Source organism: Falco biarmicus, chromosome 17 (genome assembly GCF_023638135.1).
Source record: "Falco biarmicus isolate bFalBia1 chromosome 17, bFalBia1.pri, whole genome shotgun sequence".
NCBI classification, from domain to species: domain Eukaryota; kingdom Metazoa; phylum Chordata; class Aves; order Falconiformes; family Falconidae; genus Falco; species Falco biarmicus.
The window spans coordinates 3,737,327-3,754,259 of record NC_079304.1 but is presented as its reverse complement, the minus strand read 5'-3'; the positions used below and the strand labels follow the sequence as shown (position 1 = coordinate 3,754,259).

The window sequence follows — 16,933 nt, the reverse complement described above, 5'->3', positions numbered from 1 at the left end:
GTAATTCCTAAGAGAAAATAAGCTCTTCCAGTATAGCAATCCTTTCCTGTTCTCTTTCTCTCTACCTGCTAGAATATGCTGTTACAATCCATGATGTTAATAAATCAAATTCTAAATTCCTCCCTGACAAAGCCCTTTATTTCCTTTCCTGTAGATCTTTTCAGAACAGTAAGCAACCATATTGCTTTTTCTAAGAACCATGGGTGAAGTGAGTGCCAGGAGCAGACAGTGATATCAAGATTCCTGATCGAACATACTACAAGGTTTGTGGGGCATCTGCCAGCCGTAGATGGAGGCGGTGAGGCACGCTGTGCTTGGGGCTTGCCTGTGGCATGGGCCATGCTTTTCCCCAGCACAGCCCTTGTCCCATACTTAGGTGGAGGTTAGTGCCTCATGAATCAGTGGTGACATGCAAAAGGCATCATACTGTGAGCTGCAGCAGAACTGCCACCAGTGATCTAGCCCTGCTGCAGTGACTGGCAGCTTTGCAGTGCATCCACTCCTTTCAGTCTGAAGATTTTGCATATCTTTGGCTTTGTAGATTTAACTTAAAGCTCTTCATAGTAGCATCTATTTCACAAAGACTTTACACTCTTACAAATTAGTTCAGAAATGGTGAAAGACATACGGCAGCTCTGATGTTCTCTGGAGTCCTCTGGATGTGGAAGATGGCATTTTTTATCATTCTGATACTTCTCTCTGCTTCTGGAAGACTAGACAAAATAACTTCAGTGCTTATTTATATACACTAACTGTAGTTCAAGTTTCCATAATCCTGCCTTTAAAAAGATGTCTTCTGAAGCTGTTTTGGCTATGTTAAGTACAGCCAAGACTTGAATGAATTCTGGCAGCCTTTGGAGATGAAAGTCATGTTTGCATTTGCTTTATATCACTTTCTATACTGTTAGAACCTGAAATGAGACTTTTATTCTTTGGAAAAGGGCTTTTATTCATACAAATTCCTGATGCTGGACTGAAAAAGTCAGTTTGGAAACCCAGGTTTTCAACACGAATATAAAGTATCTCTTCTTTGTAGATACTTACTGCAGACTGCAATTACGATATTGTGATGGCAGAGCCAAGGCACATGATTACAAATAATACTCTTTACGTTGTTTATGATGAGAAATCCTTTCATTTCATGACCCTAACAGAGCAATACCCTCACTCTTAAATGAAACAGCAAATACTAGAGACCAGATTTCTGTCTCTCATTCCTCCTAAGTCAATCGAGTGTACTGACAAAAATTGTGTTCTTGGTATTATACTGGTATTTAAATTGAAATTTCTATGATAAAACATAGGATTGTTTTTGATGCGTGACGCTGAAGGAAACAGGCACATATTTCCTAACAGAAGTTAGCAATATGTAATTCACTGTGTACTCAAAGGTGTAGAAATACTTGATGTCAGGAAACCCATACGTTCTGGAACAACCTCTACTGAGTCACACCTTCCCTCGGGAACCCTAGCTATGCTGAGCTGAGTAAAGCCAAAGATTAATGGAGTCTGATGAGTCATAGTAGTGACATTGAGCACAATTTAGTACATTAGAAGTTAATTAAATGATCTTCAGAGCATTACCCATCATTGTTGTTTTCTTTCTCTTTTCACTCACATTGTTCAGTGTCTTTAGTAAAAAGCAGCAAGGCAAGGGGCCATAAAGCAATCTGTTAGTGGCCATTAGAAAACAAAATGGTAAAGCATTTGTAATTCCACAGGAAGGAGAAAAATTGTGTCAAGAACTGGTATCTGTTCTCAACCTTATATCTCTTGCTTTGAAGCAGAGAGTTCTGACAGTCTCACCTGACTGACAGTTCCCATAGGCAGAGCCTGGAAGATGTCACACTTCACACAGCCTTCGTACAGCCATGTTCAGAATTTGTGACATTTCCTTTTACTGAGTGATAAGGCCTCGGAATGGTGTCCATTTTCTTAGTGCAAAATAGAGTGTCCTGAGACTACGTTACAAAGTACGATTGGGCAATCTGTATTTGATTGGTTAGCTTGATAAATACCCATTCAAACTTTGTTAAATTAAATTTCCCAGACACATTTGTTTTATTTGCATTGCAGAAGTAAAGTTTTATTAGAGGCAGTGTTATCAGCATAATTTAAGCTTTTGAACAAAGAACCAGTTGACAAAGACAAGCATTGCAGAATGAAAGAAGGGGTGCTGAGGCAGGTGACCAGGCACACTTTCCAAATTGTTCCAGTTGCATCAGCTGTGCTGCAGAAGTGTTTGGTTCAGTTTCTTGTTGTCCATGCTCAATGCGTCTTAGCTGGAAGATGCCAGCATCACTGTTACTGCGATTGCTCTAGCACACTCTTGACTGTCCTGTGTAAAGACAAAAACAGATCATTGCCTTAAGGCGAAATCTGATCTTTCCCGATAAACTGAATTCTTTCACCTAACATGCTGTGTCAGCAAGAGAAGCTCAAAAGCTCCAAGCCCTGCAATACCCTAGGCACTTTCTCAGAACTGTATATTTTTTTTATTCCTATGAGCAAAAAAGCATATCCCATCCTGTAAAGTTTATAATCTGTATTTTGTATTTAGGAAGAGGGAAGGGAAAGACTTACTGTATTTTAACGCCTAATTATTCTGTGACAGACAGTGAAGTTCTCTGACTCCTGGACTACTGGACCTGGGAATCTTGCCCAGCCCAAAATACTAAACTCTTTTTCAGACAAAATATTCTGTAGTCATTGGGGTAGATATAACCCACTAATAAGCATATCCATACAAAGTGTTGTCTTACCTGTCATGTCACCACACTGGGAATGAGTGTAGGAAGAAGAATATGAATGGGAGGATTTTCCACCTCCTTGGAAAGCTCCTTGGGAGGCACTGTAAAAGGAGAATACTTAATTCACAAAAAAAGACATAACCACTGGATATTCAGTCAAAAAAGGTGTTATTGTAGCTCCATGGACAAGAAGTTTCTATTAGCAGTTAAGCACTCAAGGATTTCTTTTTATACCCTTGCTATAATATGGAATACATACACAATGTCTTGCTGTCCCTCTTGCAGCAGTGCCCGGTACTGAGCAATCTCCTGTTCCAGGCGGGTCTTGATGCCCAGGAGCATCTTGTACTCCTGGTTCTGACTCTCCATCTCGCAGCGGATGCTGGCCAGCTCCTCCTCTACAGAGTTAATCTGCGCTTGGATCTGTTGCAGCAGGCAGCCATAGCGAGCTTCGGTTTCTGCCAAGGAGTTTTCCAGAGAGCTTTTCTGGAAGTGGAAAGGCAGGAGTTTAGGACCAGAGCTCTACCCATCCGTGCCCATTCCGAGGAGGGAAGGGCTCTCAGCGGTCCTGCCCCACGTACCGTGCTGAGCTGCGCCTGCAGTTCGATCTCCAGGTTCTGCATTTCACGTCTCAGCTCAGTGAGCTGGTGGCTGCTTGTCTGGATGTCCTGGCTGCTAGAAGTGACCTGCCGGTTGACTTCTTCGATCTGCAGGAGTCAAACCCCAAACACGGTTTCTAAGTGAGACGATCCTCTCAGGGAGCAGATTTGCTGACTGAGAGCTAATGTAGCCAGGAAGCCTCTCCCTTCCATCCTGTCCTCATCGGGGACAGCCTAGTCATTGCTCCGTAGATCCTGATGTTCCACACAGCTGTGCACATCAGACCCGGCCTGCTCCCCCTCTGCCACTGCCGTCTTTCCCCAGCAGCTGTTCCCTTCCCATTCCCCAAGCCGTGCAAGTGTGGTGCAGGTGAGCAGCCTCCCCCTTTTAGCCAAAGGCATTGCGTGCCCAGTCGAGGGTGCCTGGGTTTTCCCACAGCAGGAGACTCCACTTTGTGCATTGCTGCGTACCTTGACTTCATACCACTGCTCAACCTCTCTGCGGTTCTTCTCGATGAGCTGCTCGTATTCGTTCCTCATATCGTTCAGTATCTTTGTCAAGTCTTCTCCAGGGGCAGCATTAACTTCCACGCTCACGTCGCCACCAGTCTGAGACTGCAGCTGTCTCATTTCCTGCAGAGAGTCCAAAGAGAGAAACAAGGAGCACAGGTCATTTCTTGTGGTGGGGACAGTGAGCAAAGCAGTATCAATAGATTATGCCTTGGACACACTATTTATCATTGCATTGTACCTCCTCATGGTTTCTCTTAAGAGCAATCAGCTCATCCTTCAAGGACTCCAGCTCAGATTCCAGTGAAGATCTAACCAGAGTCAGATCATCTAAGAGATTTCTCAAGCCATTAATGTCAGCCTCCACAGTCTGACGGATGACCAGCTCATTCTCATACCTTTGCCGAAGACAAGAGAGACAGAGAAATGGGGAAATGAGATGATGATGACATTCAATGGCACACATCTTTTCAGGTTCAATATCCCAATAAAACATGAAGACTCAGTAAAACTACTTGGGGCAGTGCTGCCTTGTCTCCTGAGGTCTTGAGTGTGGTTTGAAAGACATGTAAGGTTCAGAGAGGTACTCACTTCATTCGGAAGTCATCGGCAGTCATCTTGCTGTTATCAATGTCCAGAAGCAGTTTGTTATTGTCCACAGTGGCAGAAATGATCTGAAAAAGGTGAAGTTGGGGAAGGGTCATTCTGTGTTTAAGACATCCAGGAGAAGAAGAAAAAAGACATAAAGCTTTGGTAGGGCATTGCTGTGTGTCTCAGGATTGTTTTCTGCTGTAATGCAGGGGCCATATGGGAGGCTAACAGTCCAAATTTACTTTTCAAGGAGACTTGGGTTATCACAGACCATGCTCCCAAATCCCTTCTCTTTGCTTTTCTTTCTCAAGCTAAAGTTTCTCCCATGTGTGCCAAGGAATGTATTCAGCCCTTTTTCTGCAATGCACTCCTTCACAGTCTGTTTACCCAGTTTTCTTGGTACCAGTGTAAGCCGACTGCAAGAGAAGGCCTTGGTCCTTCTGTCTGGCCTAGGTAGGAGTGTGCAGAGACAAGAGGAGCTGTGATATTGCACTCCAGGTGCTCTGGCTTTGCACTCCATCCAGCTGAGCCGGGTGGGAGCAGAGTGACGGACTGGAAACCACAGATGCCTGGTTTGGAGCCACCTGTATAACGTGGGATTGCAGCTACGTGCGCCAGCATGTTTGGGCCTGCTGGAGCGCTCCTTGGCGCCTCGGGCTGTGCCCCCAGAGCACATCCCTTTCTCTTGTGGGGTGCTGTGGTGTGGGGCTTTGCTTACCCAAGAGGCGGGAGGCGCAGCTCAGCAGGTTTCTGCCTGCGGTGCCACCAGCGAGGCCGACCAGTAGGTCCCTCCCACCCGTTTAGAGCCAGTGCCAGAGAGAAGGACAAATTCCTTGCAAAGGAGAATAGCGCGCGGGAGATGGAGCCACGTTAGCTGGGTCTGTCCTACCTGGTTCTGGAGTTGTTCGATGGTCTGGTAGTAGGAGCTGTAGTCCTTTGAGGCACTGGGAGCTTGTTTCCTGTACCACTCGCGGATGTGGTGCTCGAGCTGAGCATTTTCTTCCTCCAGCCTTCGCACTTTATCCAGGTAAGCAGCCAGGCGGTCGTTGAGGTTCTGCATGGTGACCTTCTCATTGCCGCCCAGAAGCATGTCCCCCCCAGCACCAAAGCCTCCTGCAAAGCCACCACCAAAGCCTCCTCCCAGGCCACCACCAAAGCCTCCTCCCAGGCCTCCACCAAAGCCACCAGCAAGGCTGCCAGCGCTCATGCCCCCTCCGTAGCCAGTGCCGCATGCTCCCCCACCATAGCTTCCACCACCTATCACCGAGGAGGCATATCTCCTGCAGGAGACGGAGGAGCTCCTGCCACTGCCGCCACCACAGGCGCCTCCACCTCCCCCGCTCCTGTAAGAGGTACTAGATGTTCTCTTGATGCTGCAGCTCATGGTGGAAGGAATCAGATATCCAGCCCCCAATGCAAAGCCTGCCGCACAGCTTGATACAGAAAATGAGACTGCAGCCTCTGTCCTCGCTGATGGCTATTTATACCTTGTTGGTGGGTGTCACCTGTAAGGCAGTCCAGCTTCCCATGAAGTTTGCCAGCCTTAGTGCTCATGCCAAAAGTGATGTGCTAAGGAAATTTCTTCTGAGGTAAGTAAAACGCATTACCATTCTGCTCAAGTATGTCTGTGTTGATTCACCTGAAGCATGCACTGTAATTTTATGTGGGTGGCTCTTTGTTGGGTATTTTGTTGAATAATACAATATCTCATAGCTACTATTAATCTGGCAATATCTCACTAGTAATAGGAGTTAATGAAGGCTCCACCTTGTTGTCTGTCTCCTTCAGTCTTCCGTGTGGTGAAATTCAGTATTTCAGCTTTGTCTTTCTCCTGTGATCACAGACAATGATTTGTTTAGACCAGCAGTCTCCAAGGGGCTCTTCATTCATTAATTTATTCAAAATTTACATTAGCTCTTTAGAAGTCTACTTTAATTCGTTGAAATAAATTTTTAACTTTAAAAATTTCATTTCCATGTCTGTTATAGAAGAGAACTTAATACTAATTTTTCAGTCTGTTGCCACTGCTTATATCAAGGAAGGTCCTGCTGGAATCTAACTTTCTCTGAAAGTGCAGTATGGTAATTGGGGTCATTTTTCTTATTGAAGAAAACCAGTTGACAGCCACAAGAGTTGTATTTTGCAAAGGAAAACATATTAAATCTTCTCCTATCAAACAGCTATTAATTTTACTTTAGCTGTTTTAAGCAGACTCAGAGGAAACTGAGAGGAGAAATGTTTGCTATTTCATATTTTCATAATCATATTAAAAATAGCCATTTCTCAGAATATGTCTTTGAATTATCTAGTGCAGTAAAAAATAAGTTTGGTGAAAAGATACACTGCCAAAGATTAGATCTGAAGTAATATAATCATTATCTGAAGTTGTTACAGTGAATTGTGTTTGCCAGCCGTGAGAGAATATCTTGCAACACAAAACACAGAGTAAGAAACAATTGTGTATTTTTTTCCACTGCCTATACAATATGGGATGTTCAGTGAGTTGCTTTTTCCATCTTTGCTAATCAAGCTTCTATGAAACTGAGAAAAGCCTTGAATAGAAACAAATTCTCTGGTTTCCAGCTGTGCATTAAATATTGGCACTGTAATTCCCACGGAAGAGTAATTTGGCAAGTACAAAGGCAGCACAAGGAGGTTGTGGAAACTGCTGTGAATTACCACCTCAAAATCAGCTTATCCACAGTGAGGGAGGATTAATTCGACCTTGAAGTATTTTAGGAAGAGATTTCATGTAACAGAAGAAGAAATAAACTCATTAAAATCAGCAAAAGAAGAGTGAGAAGGGATTGAGTCACCTTACATCTGAAGGTACGCATCAGAGGAGGGAGTAGCATTGTCTGAGTTTGACGACAGTGTGCCTGTATGTGCCTGTGGTGGGTTGACCCTGGCTGGACGCCAGTGCCCACCCCAGCTGTTCTATCCCTGCCCTCCTAAGGGCAAACTCTAAGGAAAGACTCATGGGTCGAGGTAAGGACAGTGAGAGATCGCTCACCAATTACTGTCATGGACAAAACAGACTTGACTTGGGGAAATTAGTTTAATTTATTACCAATCAAATCAGAGTAGGATAATGAGAAGATCCTGCCTAGATCCACAGGATTTTCCTCAGTCTTTGCTCAAGGTACAGTGAGATTCTTTATTCCCCTCTGATAGTCTCTTCCAATTTCCTTAGCCACACCAGTGACTTTCTCCTGAGAACCCTTCATTCCCTCTAACTGGCTCTCTTACTAGGTGCTGTCTCCACTCTGCCTATTTTAACCCTTTCTGAACACCATCATCCGATGCATAGCACTTAGTGCCTGTTGGGCAGCAAGGTAATTGTGAGACAGGAGAAGAAATACTCTTTAAATATTAATTTAAAATGTAGCTTGCGCTCCGTGGAGGTGGTGTTCTGTGGAGGTGGTGTAACATACAAGGTGCAGGAGTTAACGGTGTAGTACCCTCTAGAGGGCTCTGGCGTTAAGCACAGTTGATTACTTTGAAACAATCCACATACCATTTGCTATAAACATATACCTTTCTAGATGATGTGTGTAGTCCAAATAGCTAAAACAAAGAAATAGAAATCAGCATTACTGGACTCTCATTCTTCCTGTTGTGTGTCACTGGAAGTACTGGTGTGGCACAAAGTCTGTTTAACATGTCTGCAAAGCCTAGTTCATGCAGTCACAATACAAAACAACAGACTTTGGTTTGGTGTAGGTCAAGTATTTTTATTCCCCTGAAAGGTTTCCAAGTGTTGAGAAAGTTTGCACGGCAATATGACCTGTATTTCTGGAAATTAATTTTGCATCTATTCTCTTGATCCACACCCTTGTGTGTCGACCTCTTTTACCTTTACTCGCTAGCTCTAGCTCTATTTCCACACCACCACCACCCCCCCACCCCGTTTTCTTTCACTCTTTATTCACCACTAGAGGCCACTCCCTGAGCACCCAGCCCTGCAGCAGCGGTTCAAGCTCCAAGTTCACGTCCAAGTGAAGCAGAGCCCTCACTTGTGCGGCCTCAGGGAAATTTTGGCCCCTTGTCTGACCAGCATACTCTGCTAGCCTTTGGAGCTAGGACCTCTGCATGCATTTGGAAAAAACTTAGATTCACTTAGGTTTTTTCCTGTCTGGGCTGGAGTTACAACCCGGCCTTCTGCAAACAGCGGTATGAGCTGATCCTGCCTCAGGGAAGAGCTACAGGGAGCCTGGCATGCTGGGCTGGCACTAGTATTTTATGTTCCTTTCCAGGTTTTCTGCTGCTGGTTTTACTTGCCAGCTGCGCAGCCTATAATTGAACTTCTGTTCTGTGTTGTCCAAATAGTAGGTGTGCAATGTACTAAGACTTTCAAATGAGTCTGAGGAATTCAGATGCTAACTTCTCATTAAAATTAGTAAAGCTGTGGTTTGTAATGTGTCTACTTTGGCAGCCCTCTCCTCCAGAATATCATGCAGAAATTCCTGAGACTCCTCAAACGGTGCACAAGAGACTGCTTTGAAGGGTCTAGGACGATACAGTTAATTTCCTTTGATCTCTGAATTTGTTACTTTCTGGAAGGCAAAGCTATTTTTTTCAACTGTCTCTGGAAATGGGTTTTATCCATAGGGGTGGACCACAATCAAACAAGCTACTGTTTGTTTTCATAAACAAGGTTGTCCCAGTCACTGGAGAAAGCTATACTGTAATTTTTTTGAAATAATGGGTATAAAAAAGCTGGACAGAAGCAAATGCAATTCCCAAAAGATAGCTAATAACAAGAGAGTGCTTTCCAGTTATTTGTTTGTTGAGTTGCTCCGAGCTCTTGCAGCAGCCAAGCAATCAAATTTTTTCGCAAGTTGTAGTCAGGAATGTTTTTAAGTAACAGTTAGGTGTGTCTGAAAGAGTTATAGTAATTTTCTTCATTGTACAGCTCTTCCCATATCCAAAAGTAAACATTCCAGGTACTTTCACACGTGCTTCATTTGTCACAGGTACAAAGCGAATATTCTTGTTAGTATTAATGTTTTATGGAGGAGAACGTTGTAAAGCTCCTGTAAATTGTATTCCCTTTTAACTTCTTTTTCTTGTCTCTTCAAAAACAGATTCCTAGTTTGTGTATTTCCAGTATAAAACAAAAAGTGTCAGTTAAGTTTTTGTGAATCACAAATTGAAATATTCCTTTCATTTTACAATCATGGTTCTGGAATCATTCATGTGTCTCTGTCGGGCCTGGGTGGGCACTCCTTTGATGCCAACCTTATTAGCATTCATGTAGCGCTGGGATTCTGCAGTCTGGTCTGGTCTGATAATTAACTGCTATTGAATCTTAGGGCTCAGCTCCACAACAGTATCTGGCGCATTATTAAAAAATGAGGGCACAGCCCAGGATGCTCCAAGAAAATTATGATCTGCCCTGAATGCTCAGACATTGTGCTTTAACTCTAAATTTCATTATCAACTATTGTAATAGATCACCAAGTTTTCTACCTACCATGTGTTGGCATGGCTTTGTATTTTCTTTTTATGTGTTTACATCTATGGAATGGAAGAAAACCTACACACAGGATTCTGGTTGCATCAGACAGAAATGAAGTTTTATTAGCGACATTTTCCCCATCCAGCCCAACCCAAGTAACAAACAGCTTGAATCTCTAAAGCAAGTAGCTCAAGTGCCAATGATTGAAGCCACAAAGCATTCCAGGCAGAAGAAGCGCGTAGCATGGTGGGCAGGTGGCCCCCAAGTAGCTGTGATGGGCCTTTTTGGATAGATGGCATCAGCAGCATTGGGGAGCTGTGAAGAGCATCTGTCGTTCCTCGGGAGCATGGGCAATATAGAGGATTTGGACCAATTTCTTTTGAAAGGTCTTGCACTGTAGGATCCTTATTATGTATGCTTAGTCAAAAGATTTTCTTCCATACCCTGTTTGGAAATAAAACAAACATTAATTTTTTCAGTACTGACATGTGATAGGTGACCATAAGCATTCCAAAAGCATAAAGGCAAACTTCAGCATGGTACAAAACCATCAGTATTTATGAGGTTCTGCAAGGAGAGATGAAGAAAACCGGCTGTGGTTTTAACTACATGATTAGCTGATGTCACCCACAAAATTGAATAGAAATTGAATGTGTGTTTCTTAAGCAGAATGGATCCTTTGCATACAAATAGAAAAGAATTGTTAGTAAAAGTAAATCTAACACTTTCCAGAAATTTCAGTTTATCCTCAGAACTGTTTACTTCCTATGTTGGTACAGTGTATGAATTATTGAGGATGGGACTGAGAACAGTGTGCCCATGCAACAGTTCTCACCTTGGCTTTCACCACCACTCCTGCAGGACTGTGACTGGGAAGACGAAGAGTAGGAGTGGGAACTGCTGACGCCTCCTGAGATCCTTCCTCCTCCTCCTCCTCCTCCTCCTCCTCCAACAATACTACTGCATCCACCGCTGCTTCCCCCTCCTATTCCTCCACTTCCTCCTCCCATTCCTCCTCCACCACTTCCTCCTCCCATTCCTCCTCCCATTCCGCTGCCAGAGGAAATGCCACCACCTCCATATCCACCACTCATGCTACTACCTCCTCCTCCCCTTCCTCCTCCAGAAGAATAGCCACCACCTCCTATTCTACCACCTCCCATTCCTCCTCCCATTCCTCCTCCCATTCCTCCTGCTGGGATTCTGCAAAGAGAGAGAAAGAAGGAGAAAAAAAATTAATCAAATGCATTTTTGACCTCAGAAGAAAATCTGTCTACAGATACTGTGCAGAAGCCTGCACTTCCCTTGTCTGTACTTCTTTCTAGACTCTAGCACAGGTCAGCAAGAGAACTGATGCAGTGCCAAAAATCAACCTCTTTTTTCAATTTCAGCTTGAATGCAAGAGTTTTTGCTTTTCCCATATTTTGCTCAGATATTTCTTGCAAGATTTAGCATTGCTGCTGTATCAGTGTATGATGTCACTGCGCTCCAAATTGGAAAGGCAGAACATGAAGCTTTAGCTCTTCTTTCAGGTACCACTTAAAAGCAGAAGCAGGCTCACTGCATAAGGGAGACTGAATCAGCTTGAACTTTCAGCATGTTGCATGCTGAGACTTTTATGAAGATCTGGAAAACTATGGTCATTTTTCTGCTTATGGTCTTTTGCAAGGTGATTTCTGTCTGTTAGTTCCTGGCCTTTTCTAGAACCAGGGTGAAGGTAAGTCTCTGTATGTGGGTTTCCCTGTCCAACCTCAAATTGGTAGTTCAGAATTTCAGCATTAAGTTTTTTCATATGATTTATATTCTGAACAGGTTTGCCAAGAAATGCGTAGTACCTCAAACCTGGGAGGCAGGTGGTCAAGATAGCTGAATTAGCCTCATTTCAGTACAAAATCTGTTTTGCAAACCTAGACTGTTAATTTCCTGTCTTTGTGGCTAATCTAGCCACCCTGGGTTTCACACAATGCTCTGTTCTTTTGTCGATTTACATACACAAGATCATGCTGCCCTTCCTCAAGCAGTGCCCGGTACTGAGCAATCTCCTGTTCCAGGCGGGTCTTGATGCCCAGGAGCATCTTGTACTCTTCATTCTGGCTCTCCATCTCGCAGCGGATGCTGGCCAGCTCCTCCTCCAAGGGGCCGATCATACCCTGGATCTGCTGCAGCTGCATGTTGTAACGACGTTCTGTGTCTTCCAAGTTGGATTGCAAAGAGTCTACCTGCAAATGGAAAACAAAACAGAATGTTTACAGGAATGTGGCAAATTTAACACATTTTTGTGGAAAAACTGGAGATCTTCACAAACCAGGAGAAAGCATATCTTTGAAGATAAATAATCCAGTATCCCATTCTCTACAGCTGGAGTACTTTCTAGGTCTAACCGTTCTTTCATTCTAGTGACTCATACAGCCTGTGTCACAGGTGAAGCAGAAGCAAACCTCTTTACTTACCATGCTGATTTGTGACTGTAGCTCAATTTCCAGGCTTTGATATTCACGTCTCAGCTCAGAGATCTGTTGGTTGCTTGATTGTATCTCCTGGCCACTTGAGTGGACTTGTTGATTAACTTCTTCCATCTGAAAAATTCACATATGAAATTAAGGCATTTTTGATAACAAGAAAACATTGTGGGGTTATCATAAAGGCACTGAGAAAGAAATTAATAAGAAAAAGAAAGATGTAATGTAGAGTGACTGTGTATATTTCCCACATGCCACTCTGCTACCTCACTCTTGTGTTATTCACCTTGCTACTGGAACACAGAGATTCTACATGCTTTACTACATAACCTCAATACTCCAGAACTGACCTGTTGCAGTAAACTGCTTACATTTATTTAAAGTTAATGTTCCTTAAATAATTCATGATAAGTTGCCTTTCCTCTGCTGGATGTTAATTGGTCCAGCTCCTTGTGCAAGACTGAGTAATCAAAAAAAACCCCATGCTTTACCTTGGTTTCATACCAGCTTTCCACCTCTCTCCTGTTGTTCTCAATAAGCCGTTCATATTCGCAACGCATTTCATTTAGTTTTTCCATCAAATTAATGCCAGGAGTAGCATTGACCTCCACATTGACATCACCACCAGATTGTGTTTGCAGTCCTTTCATTTCCTAGAAAAAAAAAACATCAAAACCCCACCATGCTGTCAAAGGGTGAAGGTAAAGAAAAATGTCATAGTTTCAAATAAAGGAAAAGAAGGAAACACAAACCCTCACACAGATGTATCACTCCTGCAAAGGGGGCCTCATCTGCCCTGGTCGTGAAAGGGAACAATTCTGCCATTCCTAAGGCAAACTTTATAGTGAACAATAGCCAGGCACCACATACACATTGACCCTGATATTTTCTCCTCAGGGTCATAAGGAATTTGATGCAGCATGCTTTTTGTGAAAATCCTTTTATGAATTTTTCTTCTTAATGAGAAATACCATTGCAGATAGTATAAATATTTTCTTTTAACTCCTCCCTATGTTCTATGCAATTTTCCTTCCATGAGTTCAGCAACAGAATTGTACTTTGCACTGAAAGCCGTTCATTTCCCTGGTCTCATTTCAGCACATGTTGACCTAGGTGTCTTATTACATCAGTTGTGGGCAGCTATGGATGCTACATACTCCTGAAAATCAAAGCCAGATTATGTCAAATTGAGTGATCAAAGCCAGCAGCCAGAGTCTGGTTACTGCTAGTGGAAGAAATCCACAGGAAATTCTCTGAGTATTGAGTTTTCATTAGTTATTATTATTTTAAAGTGTGGAGAAACTTACCTCTTCGTGGTTCTTCCTAAGATAGATCAGTTCCTCTTTTAGGGATTCAAACTGTGTCTCCAAGTCAGATCTGGCTAGAGTCAGTTGATCCAAAAGTGGACGTAATCCATTAATATCACTTGCCACACTCTGGTGGAGAGTGTATTCGGTTTCATACCTGAATGACAGATGAGAAAGACAGTAAAAGAGCTGCCAGACCTCTTTGTTCATTATCTTGACTACGAGCAGTTCCCATCAGTACCTCTTTGGGTTTTAATCTCATTGCTCAGTTCTTAAAGAAAGGACCTAATTCTCTTTCCATCTCTAATAGGTTTGTTTGATTTCGGTAGAATTTCTGTCTATGAGATTTATATGATGAGGATTATGCTTATAAATCTGCATGGAAGGATAGAGAAACTTAGAATGTCATCCTTTAAATGGCACTCTTCAATAACTTGTCTGGAGAAAAATAATGATGAAAAAATAATAAAAAAATCATTCTCAGAGTGCTTTCCCCCAAAATTGTATATTCTGTCATTGGAGCCAAGAGGCTCCAATTAAGCACCTCAGAAGTTTAATCAGCAATATGAACTCATTGGGGGCTAAAGGGAGGCAAGATGAAATGAGACAGGAAGGGAAAGACTCACTTCAATCTGAAGTCATCCACAGTCATTCTGGTATTGTCAATGTCAAGAAGGATCTTGTTAAGGTCCACATTTGCACCAACAATCTGAAAGGGAGAGGGCAGATGTTATGTGGTCAGTTGTCTTTTCAGTCTGACACACAGAGGCAGAAAATACCTGTACAGAAACATGTTTCAGAATATCTTCATGGCAATGTCAAGCCTGACTAGTGCTGCAGGAGCTATATATAGAGAGAAGAGTTTATTTCTTCCAGTTAAAAGAAAGTGCCTTGGCTGTCAGTTTTAATTGACAAATATTTATTAAAAATACCTTGCTGGAAAGAATAATTAAATAAACTCCCTGTATTCAAAAAACAGTGGAAAAACATAATTACCATTGCATTTGGCATATTCATGTAGGAGATACAAGACTATTAAATGGCTGAGGGCTGGAATCAGACTAAATGCACATGTTGGCTCATCCAACATGTATATTCACAAAAAGGTGCAATTATTATGCCACTAGTAGCACAACATAAGCAAGCAGTGGTTATATCTCCTGTTCAAGAGAGCGAGGAACAAACCAGCAATAGCCAAGTGTTGAAGAGAGCACTGGACAGGCCCCGTAATGGGTGTGCGAGTGATGATCTGCCATCCCACCACACACTGCTACCTGCGCCAGACACAAGTGTGCCAGCATATACACATCACCCACAGCCAAGACAAGCTGGCAGTCAGGCTTTGTCACCACATCAGTCTGCTTTCTGGCTAAAACAAAGGAGGGAATATATTTCCCCAAATACGGATATTGTGCTGCAGGAGGCAAGTGCCGTTCTAATGACAGTCTGTTCAAAGTTAGTCAAATTACAACGTACCTGGTTTTGCAGTTCTTCAATTGTTCTGTAATATTGGCTGTAGTCCCTGGAATGAGTGGGACCTTGGTTTTTATACCACTCCCTGATCAGTTGTTCAAGCTGAGTATTTTCATCCTCCAAGCGTCGCACTTTATCCAAGTAAGAAGCCAGGCGGTCATTAAGGTTCTGCATGGTCAACTTTTCATTTGTGGAAAGCAGGCCGGCATCTTCACCAAACCCCATTCCACCGAAACTACCTCCACCATAGCCACCACCACCACCACCAAAGCTGCCACCACCAAAGCCACCACTACCCCCGAAGCCACTAAATCCACCTCCACTATAACCACCACCGCCAAAGCTACCTCCACTGAGGCTGGCTCCATAGCCACCTCCCATTCCCCCAAAACCACCACCGCCTGATCCAAATCCTCCTCCCATGCTTCCACAGCCCATTCCTCCTCCATAACTGCCGCCACTCATTCTCCCACCATAGCTACTGCGGCTAATCCTCCCACAGCTGCCACTGCTAAAGCCCCCTCCATAGCTGCTCCTGGAAGCTCCTCCACCAAAGCTTCTCCCAGAAAAGCCTCCGCCACCTCCAGAAGAAGTGTATCTTCTAGTGGACATAGAGGAGTATCCACCAGACTTACGCACTCCACAGCTGCTACCCCCTCCACCACCACCACCACCACCACCACCACCTCCACTGCTAATTCTAGTGGTACTAGTTGAAGATTTAGTGCCACAGCTCATAGTGGCGGCAGGTGAGAGTCTAACCACAACCCCAAATTTAGGTGCACAGCCTGATAAGATTCAGGACTGTAAATTTTCATCCCTAGCTCTCTCTATTTATACTTTTGACAGTGGGTGTCACCATCAGGGTGTTTCTTTCTCCCAGGGCATTTACCAACCTTGTTGTTTGTGCCAAGAATAATTTGCTGAACAATATTTTTTTGCTGATATCTCAGGCAATCTAGCCCATTGCTGGGTTTATTGTGTTTGTTTAAGAGTGAACGTTTAATTTCTTTGGGGTGGCATTCTTTTCATTTAACTTTTTCTGAAAAGATATTTTACCTCATCCAGCCTGAATCTGCTTTATGACAGAAAAGCCACTTCGTACACGATCCTGAAGCTACTGTTGAGATAATGTGTACCTGGTGGAATTATACAGAGAGATTTTTTGTTCTCAGTTCTTCACTAGAAGAAAGAAGATGAGGCCCAAATCCCTCATGTTAGACTGTGCATTTATTTGTTCAATTCTTAATCTACTTTTTTGCTAAGATTTTTGTAGCTGCTGTTGTCAAAGGCTATTGTTCTCTTTTGCTCTTTGATATTTTGTGCATTTACAATCTCCTATACTGCTTATATTCTCTTTCTCACTATACATGATAGTGCCAGAGTTTCGTTAACAGGACTGTCTACTTGTCTATTTAGATTTTCCAACTTGTGTGTCCCTGCCATCACTTAGTAATGCCATCATCACTGCAAGCAATGCAGTGGGATTCTTATTTAAAAATCAAAATCCTTCCTTTGTGAAGAAAGTGATAAGACAGCACACTAGGTAGCTAGGCCCTAGAATTCAAAGAGGAAAAAAAAAATTGTTTTTTTTTCACCAAAGAGCTATTTAATCTAAAATAGTAGGAAGATTAAGGATAGTTTAACTGTATTATAGTCAATTGCAGCACAGTTACAAGCTGTATTAATGCAGACAATGACCTACAAAGTATTGTGTGGGAGAAGACCTTTTACAGTTTTATATTAAACCACTCATTCCCTCTGTTGTTACTCTGTCATGCAT

At 43.0% G+C, this 16,933-nt stretch overlaps 2 protein-coding genes across 2 annotated transcripts; both read right to left on the bottom strand.

Moving 5' to 3' along the window:
* Positions 1-2,318: 2,318 nt before the first annotated feature.
* On the bottom strand, positions 2,319-5,834 carry LOC130160226 (keratin, type I cytoskeletal 14-like). The gene is made up of 8 exons (XM_056362540.1): positions 5,340-5,834; positions 4,451-4,533; positions 4,101-4,257; positions 3,821-3,982; positions 3,332-3,457; positions 3,010-3,236; positions 2,763-2,851; positions 2,319-2,338 (listed from the first exon to the last, which is right to left on the bottom strand). Exons 1-8 carry the CDS (start codon positions 5,832-5,834, stop codon positions 2,319-2,321), a joined length of 1,359 nt encoding a protein of 452 aa, XP_056218515.1.
* A 4,167-nt stretch (positions 5,835-10,001) lies between these two features.
* LOC130160225 (keratin, type I cytoskeletal 13-like) lies at positions 10,002-15,888 on the bottom strand. The gene is made up of 8 exons (XM_056362538.1): positions 15,154-15,888; positions 14,304-14,386; positions 13,678-13,834; positions 12,862-13,023; positions 12,362-12,487; positions 11,904-12,130; positions 10,747-11,114; positions 10,002-10,355 (listed from the first exon to the last, which is right to left on the bottom strand). The coding sequence occupies exons 1-8, from the start codon at positions 15,886-15,888 to the stop codon at positions 10,330-10,332; spliced, it is 1,884 nt and encodes a 627-aa protein (XP_056218513.1). The 3' UTR covers positions 10,002-10,329.
* Between the last annotated feature and the right edge of the window lie 1,045 nt (positions 15,889-16,933).